Source organism: Pteropus vampyrus, unplaced genomic scaffold, assembly GCF_000151845.1.
Source record: "Pteropus vampyrus isolate Shadow unplaced genomic scaffold, Pvam_2.0 Scaffold22, whole genome shotgun sequence".
Lineage (NCBI taxonomy): Eukaryota > Metazoa > Chordata > Mammalia > Chiroptera > Pteropodidae > Pteropus > Pteropus vampyrus.
The window spans coordinates 7,355,714-7,366,439 of NW_011888803.1; the positions used below are offsets into that span (position 1 = coordinate 7,355,714).

The 10,726-nt window shown below is 31.2% G+C and overlaps 2 protein-coding genes across 3 annotated transcripts in view; one reads left to right on the forward strand and one right to left on the reverse strand.

Moving 5' to 3' along the window:
- Positions 1-8,526, forward strand: part of SPATA1 (spermatogenesis associated 1) — a 34,262-nt gene extending 25,736 nt beyond the window's left edge. Inside the window, 5 exon segments of the mRNA XM_023528129.1 lie at positions 1,310-1,435; positions 4,143-4,321; positions 6,216-6,314; positions 8,439-8,494; positions 8,496-8,526. Of these exon segments, the coding sequence (XP_023383897.1) occupies positions 1,310-1,435; positions 4,143-4,321; positions 6,216-6,314; positions 8,439-8,494; positions 8,496-8,526 (491 nt within the window).
- Positions 8,527-9,329: 803 nt separating this feature from the next.
- CTBS (chitobiase) overlaps positions 9,330-10,726 on the reverse strand; it is a 17,061-nt gene continuing 15,664 nt past the window's right edge. Inside the window, exons 7-8 of one of the 2 annotated variants that reach the window (XR_002779245.1) lie at positions 10,409-10,676; positions 9,330-9,973 (exon numbers count right to left, since the gene is read on the reverse strand). Coding sequence is in view for 1 of the 2 variants with exons in the window: in XM_011355568.2 (XP_011353870.1) it covers positions 10,485-10,676 (192 nt within the window). In the remaining variant the exon portion in view is untranslated. Of the gene's footprint in view, positions 10,677-10,726 lie in introns of both variants that reach the window. The other variant, XM_011355568.2, reaches the window with a different exon arrangement.

A 10,726-nucleotide genomic window follows, 5' to 3' on the forward strand; every position in this document is an offset into this window, starting at 1 on the left:
GTAGTTTATCAAAAAAAGGGCAGAAACACAAAACTTAGGAAAGATGAAGGTGATATAAACACAAATACAGAGTAGATAAAATATATGAAATAAAATGTATACTAAACTTTGAAAATGTAATAGAAAGTCCCAATTTTCTAAGCAAATACCAGTGATCAAAGTTGGCTCAAGATGAAAAAAATTCAATAGTCACCTTAGAAAATTTTAAATGTTACCATAAGAAGTAACTAAGATTGAAAGTGTTGGATGGAAATCATGTTTACAAAGCAATAATGTATTCTTTTTTTAAAAAAATTTAAGTTTGAAGTCCCCATGTATAATGTCCAAGTAATAGAGGAATAGAGAAACCCGAGCACAAGAGTCTATAGGTATAAATATTGATTTGGGAGTTCATCACCATATAAGTAAGAAAAAAATGCATTACTGTTATATATTACCAGATGTTTACATATAGGTGAAAAATAGTATCACCCTGCCAAATTTTACTGATTTTCATGGTTTTTTTTTTTTTTTACAGATAGGTAAAAAAAAGTGTATCACCCTACCAGATCATATTGATTTTCCTCTACTTCCTCGTCAGCCTGTTTTTTCTCCAGGAATGACTGAAATTTCTTTATTACAGATGGAGAGTAAGTATGATGATATTGTATGTACAGATAATTCTTTGAGGTAAAGTTAAATGATGTTAATGAGGAATTATTGTTTGATGAGTACAGAGTTTAAGTTTGGGAAGTTAAAAAAAATTGTGGAGATGGATGGTGGTGATGATTTTATGACATTGTAAATGTATGTAATGCCCTCGAACTGTACATTTGAAAATGGTTAAACTGGTAATTTTATTATGTATATTTTACCACACAAAAGTTAAATTATTTTAAAGTATAGAATTTTATGTCGATTGCTGCATATGTTTAGTCAGTAATATTTCTGCTTTAAAAATATACTCTAAAATTTACATTCTCTATGTAAAATTTAAATACAATAACTTTGGGTCCAAGATAAATTTACCAAAAGAATTAAACCAAAAAATACAACTACTTGGGCTATACCCAGTTTTACAAATATATGTAAACGTAGATGAGACATATTGTATTCTTTACATATATGTAAATCCCTTATGTATCACTCCTAGAAACTGAAATGACTCCTCAATGTTTTCCAAAGGGATAAATACTATATTGCAGGAAGAAAAACAGAATTTGAGTAAAATTTATTCTTCCATTTTAAACACTTTTTAAGTTTTACATACTATATTTCAGGAAATGAACCATCTCTTAGACATTGATGATTATTGGTTATAATATTTTAGGAGAGGAGATTATAGAACAAATGAAACAAGTAAAGGAAGAAAGAAGACATTTGGAAAGAATTAGAGAAGAGCTAATAAGAAAAGTGGAAAAGCTGTATGAAGAAAGCAAATTGAAGCGATGTCATGGTAAAGTTTATTACCTCTTTTGTCACTGTAAAGAAAACAAGTTTTATGGAACTTATACTTTTTAATATTTACTATTTTACTGTTTAAGTGGTAAGGTATACTATTGATATAAGATCAATACAGAAAACATGTATTTATTGTTCAACTATTTTATACAATAAACACAACATGGTTCACATAGGTTGTTTTTTATTAAAATTCAAATATTTATCATAAATGACATTTATTTTTTTCTTCATTCTTCTATTCATTTACTAAATAAGTATTTATTAATTGCCTGCTGAATTTAGTCACTGTTCTAGGGGCTGAGGAGATACTAATATGCAGGCACAATCTTGTCACTGCCCTCAAAGAGTTTACAGCCCAGTGGGAAAACGATAATCAAGTTAGGCAGTAATGATACCTCCTGGTGAATGCTGTGATAAAGGAATTGCAGAACTCTATGCATAGGAAACAGAGGAGAAACACCTAAATGAGGTGGAAGAGATCAAGAAAGGCTTCCAGGAAAAGTGTTAGGTATACGAGAATCTGAGGTGCGCCTCCTCTTGCTGCAGGTCTTCAGGCATGGTTTTCCCTCTGCCATCTCACCTGCTTGTCTTATCTTCTCCTTCTGTCCCCTTCTTCTCAGTTCACCTGGCTATTTTCTACTAATCGTTCAATTTCAGGTTAGACATCACTTACTCTAGGAGGCTTCTTTGAGTCCTTAGTCTCCCCTGGATGCTTAATTTTTCATATGTATGTCAGTCTGCTTGGCTAAAATGAATAAATGAAAGACATTAGGTAGGAAAAGTAGATTGTTTTCTTACAATAAAAAATGTTGTTAGGACTGGTGGAAATAGAAAAATGAGTCAGAGAAGAGAAAGTGTAGGATAATGGTTTGAGAGACGTTAAGTGATTTGGGAGGCCTGCATGTTGGATTGTACTTGGAGATTATAAGGGTAAAAAGTATATATGGAAATTAACTGGTTTTAGGATTCTCAATTTACAGCAAAATTATTGCTTCGATACTAGCACTGACAATGTCAGGAGATATTTCTGAAGGTTCTACCTCCTAATATTAAATGAATCCTTGGAATGGTAGCGATAACTTAGCCTTGTAATATTAAACAAGAAATTTCATCAAACAAATTGGAGCAATGAACTAGAAATCACAGGACCAGGACTCTAATACCAGATCAGTCTTTTACTAAGGCAAGGTATTTTGCACGTCACTCTTTCTCTTTATAAAATGAAAATGATCAGTCACTTTCTACTTAAACAAGGAATGTTTTAAGTTCAAGGCATGTAGCAGCCATCAAATATTTATTGAGCCTACTATGTGCCTCAATTCCCAGCATTGTTTTATATGATGAGGACACAGCAGTAAATAAGACAAATTGCCTTGCTCTTAAGGAGCTTGCTTCTAAAGGGGGTGGTGGCTGTGGGGAACGGAAACAAATAAGTAAGATAATATCAGCTATTGATTAGAGTTGAGAAGAATATTATTTAAAAGAACATAATACAGAATGATGGGGCAGGACAGATGCTCTAAGTAGGATTTCCAAGGATGACATTTCTGTGGAGATATTATTAAGATTTTATTAATAAGGAGGCAGACATGCGAAGAGATAGGGAAAAACAGTTTAAACAGAAGGAACACTAAATGTCAAGGTCCGGAGAAAGAAATGAGCTTGTGGTCTTAGGACCCAAAACAAGGCCAGTATGGCTGGAGCGTGATATATAAGTAGGAAATTTAGAAGGAGATTAAATCAAAAGTTGAGCAAGAAATAGGCCGATTCAAGGAATTTGGACTTTTTTCTAAATAAGATAGGAAGCCATTGGAGGATTTTTAAGCTAGGGATTTACATGATTTAAAAAATATTTTAGAAAAATCAGAATGACTACTATGTGGAATATACTGTACAGAGGCAAGAATGGAAGCAGAGACCAGTTAGAAAGATAATGCATAATATATAGGGCATGAGGATTAGATATAGGGCAATAGTTAAATTTTTTAGTTAAGTTCCATATAGTTATATAATTTTAATCAAATCATCATATAGAATTTAATATGGGGTTTGCATTTCTTTGATAATCTTAAAAAAAAAACATATTCTAGTATGCTAGCATGTAGTTTATGTTGCTGTTAAGTTTGTACTTAGAATCTCATTGGCGCCACACTGATTTCCTAGTTGGCAGTGCTGAATTTGTAATTAAGAATCTCAGATTTGAGAAATTCTACCCCACACAATTTTGGGGATGTAGTTGGAATAATTTTGATAAATGATGAATCAGAATCAGCTTATATCACAAAACATACGTCATTTTGGGAGCTGAAAAAATAAAGAAAAACAAGAAAAATTATGCCTCTTTTTTCATAGTTATAATTATATAAATAACTTTACCATAATCAAATCAGATTATGGAAAAGTAATCAAAATTATACACATTTGGCAATTGGAAATCTTTTTAATAAAGATTTTCTCAAAATAATTACAAACTTGAAGAACTCGTTTATGGTTCCTGGATTTACCACTATTTTACTATATTTGTAGAAAAGTACTTTTATTACCCAATAAACATTTCTGTTCTTAGCTCTGATTTCCTCACCATGTAAGGGAGGAGGACAAGAGGAGTAAAAGGGTTTAAATTAAATCTAAGGTCCTTTCCAGGTTGAAAAGTTGAATTCTTTAGTCAGACTGAAACTATGACCTTCGCTCTCTTATAGCCTGTGATGGTTGGAAGAAAAAGCATTTTGAAACAAAGAAAGTCACAGCATCACTGGAGGAGGTTTTAACAAAACTTCGAGAAGATTTGGAACTTTATTATAAAAAATTGCTCATGCAGCTTGAAGCCAGGGAGATCAAAATGAGACCAAAGAATCTGGCAAATATAACAGACTCTAAGGTGCTTCTAAATGTGTTCACATTATATTGAAGTTCTGTTCAAAATATATGATTTATAATTGTCAGTATTATCATATTTAGGATGCTTTGGGTTACAGGTAAAAAACTGTGACTTAATCTGGCTTAAACAATAAGAAAATTTATGGGTCTCATAGAATGGGTACTGAGGAGATACAATCAACAGCTTAATGGTCTTTTAAGAGCATTGGTGCTTCTGATATCTCCCTATTATTTTCAAGTGTTGGTTTCATTATAAGACTGCTTTCCTTCATTGTAACAATAGAGGTGCCAATGGCAAGTTGAGCTATATGCCTCCAATCTAAGAGAGACCCTCTCTCAGGTGCATAGAATATACAAAACTTTCCCTTTTGCCTGGTGGGGTCATCAACCAAGCCTACAGTGGACTGATAATTATCAGGGAATGCTATGCGCTGACTTACACCAATTAGGATGTACCTCTGTACCTGAGGACAGGGTCGCTTTCTCTGATTCTATGGGAAAGAGATCAACACATGCTGAAATACAGTGGGAGGATGAACAGTGTTTACTGCATTCCTCTTTTTTAGTGCAGGAGAAGGGGGAGTGTCAATCGCATCCATGGAATCTAAAGGTATCGATGTCTAAAGAAATTATTAAATTACATTTTGTCAATCCATTTTTTTCTTAAGATAGTCTTGAATCGTGAAAGATCAGAGACATGAAGTTTATTTTTTAATTGAGTAATTTCACCATATAATTAAATAACAAATTCCAGAGGCCATTTTATTTATCAGTTTAATTTTTGTTGCTTTATCCCACTTATCCAAAAAAGATTTTATAATATGTTAATCATGATTAAGAGTACAGATTTAACTTTAGACATGATGAAATATTGTTTCCTTGTTTATGTTTTCCCAGTTTTATTGAGATATAATTGACATAATATTGTATTAAGGTGTATAACACAATGATTTGATATATGTATATACTGTGAATTGATTACCAAAATAAGTCTAGTTAACATCTATCACCTCAAAATCTTTTTTCTGGTAATGAGAACTTTTAAGATATACTCTCTTAACAACTTTCAAATACACTTTTGTTAACTGTAGTTACCATACTGTACATTGCATCACCAAAACTTATTTATAACTAGAAATTTGTACCCTTTCACATATTTCCCCCACTCCCAACCCCTAGCAACCACCAATCTGTTCTCTGTTTCTATGAGTAAAAGTTTACTATTTTAGATAAATTTAATATAAAGTCCAAATAAGTTCAAGTAATGCTCTGTTCATATTAGCTGATACTTTTAGCATAGATGATACTTTTTGTCTTATGTTTTATCAAATTCAATATACGGTCATGTTTTTTTCACTAAGTCAGCTTAATATTTTAAATAATTTCTTTGCTGATATGATACCTCATAAACTTTTTGAACAAAAGTGACTAAAAGGCTTCTTATATTCAATAGGTTTTCTTGTGGCAAATAAGTTTTCTTATATAAAATATACTATGTCATTATTAAATATGTTAAAGTAATTCTAATTTTATTCAGCTAATAAAGCTCATTAATTTCAAAAAAACATTGCTAATATCTTAAAATTACATATTTCTTTCATAGTAATAGTTGTTATTTATGAGTACTAATTTAATGGCAACTTTTACAAATATCTATTTTTATAATACATGAATAATGGTAGTAGAACAAAAGAGAAAGTAGTCCCTCAAATGTAGGAAATTAGGTCGTAGTAATTTACTCCAAAGCAATAAGTTTATTTTATGGAATAGGTTATTTTCGTTATTTGCTCTTTTGATATTTGTTAACACATTGTAGTTTCTGTCAGCAAGTCAGTTAAAAATAAATATGTATAGACGTTATCCTTAATAAAGATGTCTTTGTATATCTCACACAGAATTACCTTATAATTCAGATCACTGAAGTACAGCATGCAATTGACCAACTTAAGAGAAAATTGGATACTGACAAAATGAATCTCATCATAGAAGTTAAGGTAATTTGCATCTCTCCTAATGAGATTATAAAATTTATCTTGAAATAAAGTATTTTGATGTTTTAACTTTGGGTGTCAATAGTATAAGAGTAGGAAGGATCGACAGTCTTAAAATTGTTGCCTTAATAACAAACAGCACAAGTGAAAAAAATGCAGTAACAACAACTAACTCCTGAAAAGATGCATGTTACAACAAGGCCAGAGTAAAATTTAGGAAAATTCCAGTGAGAATTTTTTTAAAAAGTACCCTGTCAATCAGTATAAAGTCTCAATGGAACATTTAAAAGGGGTAGTTTTCATGTACTAGGGTCATTCATAAATCAAAAGTCTCACAAACCACTGAGCTCTCTGAACTCTCATTTGTTTTTCCTCCTCTTGGGTAATTATCTCTCTCCAGTCATTTTCATATGTATACTTACACGAATGCTCTCAATTCACCTCTTTATCAGAAATGGCTTTATGACACAGAATAACGACCTCTTTCTAGAAGAGGCACTTCCAAGAGAACTTTCTGTGATGATAGGAGTGATTCATACCTGTAGTGTATGCTAAGGTAGCCACTAGAGACAGAGGTTATTGGGCACTTGAAATGTAGCCTTCCGAGTGACTAAGGACTGAATTTTAAATTGTATTTAATTGTAGTTCATTTAAATTTAAATAGCTGCATGTGGCAAATGACTACTGTATTGCACAGCACAGCTTAGACCCTTTTAACTAGCAACATTCTCAAGGCGAGCCTTGGCTGGGCATTGAGAAGCTTAAAACTTAAGGTGCAAAAAAGAAGAAGGGCAAGGGACAATTTTTAACAAATATGAATATTTAGTAGTCTTATATGGTATGCAGTAAAAAAAATAATTTGTTCAATGAATAAAAACTATGTATTCAAAAAATGGAGAGAAAGTCAAAGTGGAAACTACACTTAAGGATGTTGGGTGGGTAAAAGGGAGTAATAGAAACACTTCTTTTGGAAAGTGTACACATTAAGTCTCACCATCTTTGTTTATTTTATCATTATAAATATCACTTATGAATGGTTGAAATCCATATTAGAATCTAGTACAAAAACAGGAAAGACTAATAGGAAATTGAGAACCAAATTTTCAGCTTACACTGGGGGAAAAAATTCTACATTTAACCATAGTGCCTAACTGATATATAGTACACATTATTAGTATGTATTATTGATTTCTGAATTGTTTACCCAAACTTACCTGTAAGATTCAGAACTAAGGGACAGAAAACCTAGCCTGAATCTGTTGCAACCATATTCAAATTAGTCTAGCATAAGCAGTGCTTTAAGTTTAATATGACATCACTGGAGGGTGGATCCTTTGGAAGTATGATCTGACTCAGTGGTCTGGGGTAAAGCCTGAGATTCTTCATTCCTAAGAAGCTTGCAAGTGATGCGAATGCTGCTGGTGTAAAGATGGTATATGAAATAATAAGGATGCTGGCACCAGGTTGTTTGAGTTTGAATCCTGGCTGTGCCAGGTACCAGTTTTATACTTGTTTTATACCAGTTTTATACTTGTTTTATACCAGTTTTATACTTGGAGTACGTTACTTAACTACTAAGCATTTCGGTTTCCTCAGCTGTAAAATGAGGTTAAGTAATAGTATCTGCCTCAATAAAATTTTTGAAAGAATCAAAGAGGTTAATCCACTTAGAAGAGGGCTTGCCACAGAGTAACACTTTTATTACATGCCTATTGGGTTTCTGAGGATTGGGAATTAAGGTTTTTAGTAATTTTGTTTTTTCGATTTTGGGTTTTTGTTTTTTGTTTTTTGTTTTTTACTATTTCTTTACACTTTAGAACATATTTTGAAACTTCCACAAAAGATAAAATTTATTTTCAATCTATTTTTTATGATATTTTAATTTTAATTTTATTATGACTGTATACTAATAAACAAAATTATGATAGCTTATCTAGCAGTAAATAGCATGCTTGCTTATTTAACAGGACTTATGACTTATACATTCATTTACCATACTAATCCAGTGGGAGTGAAGGCATTGAAGGAAAATGAGAAGAGTTAAGCTACAAAAACCCTTATTTACATGACAATGTTATTTTAGCGAGCAAAATGAAGTTCATTTTTTAAAGGTAATTCTTTTTATAGATGAGAAAACAAGCAATATCCAATGTACGCACATTGAAAGCTGAACTGGCACAGAATAAAATTAATACATCTTTACAGCCTCAAGTAGGTACGTTAATTTAAAACTTTTATTAGTCTAAACAATTAAATATTTGAAAATTTGTTTAACCTTTGTTGTTCTCTTTTTTTCTTTCTTTCTTTTCTTCCTTCCTTCCTTTCTTTTTAGGCAAGGCAACCCTTGGTTGACCTCACAGGTTGCAAGGACCTTGTCAGTTTACAGTGCCTTATTTTTTATGCCTACAGCACCTGGTCTTCCTAGGTCGTCTCCCATCCACGTACTAACCAGGCCCAACCCTGTTTAGCTTCTGAGATCAGACAGGATGGTTCAGGGTAGCATAGCCATAGATTACCTTTGTTGTTCTTGGCAATGTTTTATGTAAATCATAAGGTTTATTTTTCATATGGATATTACAGAGAGTTTCATGAAATATTAGATGTATAAAAGCAATATGGTTGTACTGGGTTATTTTCATTGTTTCTAGTCTATTACATATTTAACTGTACTATATTTTATACTTTTCATTTTTAAAGTCTTAAAATTTAATTGCTAATATGACTGTAAAGCAACTATTAAAAAATCATGTAGTTTAGTAAATATGAACATATTCACATATAAATAGACTGTTTAATTTATTCATTAATTTTAATTAAAAGCAGTCTGGAAATATAAAAGAATAGAGATATTGAACATGCATACAGAGCTATGATAGAGATTAGTGTCTAAGAATTTATTAGTAATTTATTTTTAGTAATTTATTTTAGAAATACAAGATATTAGAAATGAAGCAAATAATATGGAAAATGGTTGACTTTACGCTGCCATAAATAATTATGCAAGTAGGAAATGAAATATTCTCATAACACATAATCAAATCATCATTTATTTCCATTTGGAGAGAATAAATGTATAGGGAAAGCAATATTTATGTAAATTCAGAGTTCCAGGGTGCCAACTTTTAATTTAAGTATTTATAGGAACTAAGAAGTGCAACACAGTGTTCTTAATTGACTTGAGAAAGAGAACAAAGACCTCTGTACATTTAGAAAAGTTCTTTGTACAAAATTTCTCTTTAGAAAGAGAAACAACTTGAGAAACCAATGTCTTTTAATAATTAAAAGTAAAATGAAGATATAGAAAAAGAAAAAAATTGACCACTGAAAAGAAAACTAGCCAAGAAATAAAGTATAGATATCCATAGTGAAGGGATATTAATAATTGGAGGGGTAAATGACAAAGGATAGATTCAGTTTCAACAGCAAGTTTTTCCTATTGTAAAATATCAGATATAACCACATAAAAAATTTATTTGGAAAATATTACATGGGTCTAACATACTAATTCAAAATATTAATAAAGTATCTTCTTGATTTTGTGAGTATTTTAATACTTTATATTTTTTTCCTCTGGAGGTTTGAGTTTAATTCAAATGCCTCAGAGAACATAAGACTACATGGAGTCCTGGAGCAGGAAAATTATTTCCAGTAGTTTGATGGACCTAAAGAGGAGAATAAATCGCAGATTTTAAATTTAGATTTACTAAAAAACAAAAAAGTACAGAGCAAACTGCTTCTCAAAGACAAGGTTTATAAAAATTTATTCTAAGCAATAAACAATTTCTACTTCGAATTATATATATTTTAAAAATTAGAATCGATTTGTAAGCATATATTTTAATATCATGGGGAAAAATTAGCCTAATTAAATTTTGAAAGCAATTGTTCCTAATTATAGTATTAAAACATCTTATAAAGGAATATTTAAGAAAGTAAGTGATTTGTTTCTTATCTTTATATTTCTGGACACTGAAGATATCAATATATATGTATCTTTCAAATTCAACAATCAAAGCATCTCTTTATTTTTTATGTTTTTGATTATAGTAATAAGTAAAACGTATAGCAACATGACAAACAATGTATACATTTTTTACCTCTTCAAGAAACTACATCTATTTATACACATCATTTTCTAAATCTTAATAGTTTGACAGTGGATGTTCAAGTCTGTCACAGCTTCGGTTTTAATGCTTTCCACATTTCTTCAGTTTGCTGTTTGGCTACAGCGTCTCCAGAGTAGTCAAGACAGTTTGCATTCCACATGCCAATGCCTCGTAAGCCACGGGTTTGTATAAATGCTGCCTTTAAAGAAATGCTCTGCGGGTTATCATACCACACTTGATGAAAACGGCCAGTAGAATCCTATAAAATAAGTAAAAATGGAAAATTTTTAAGTATTCAATACAAGAAGA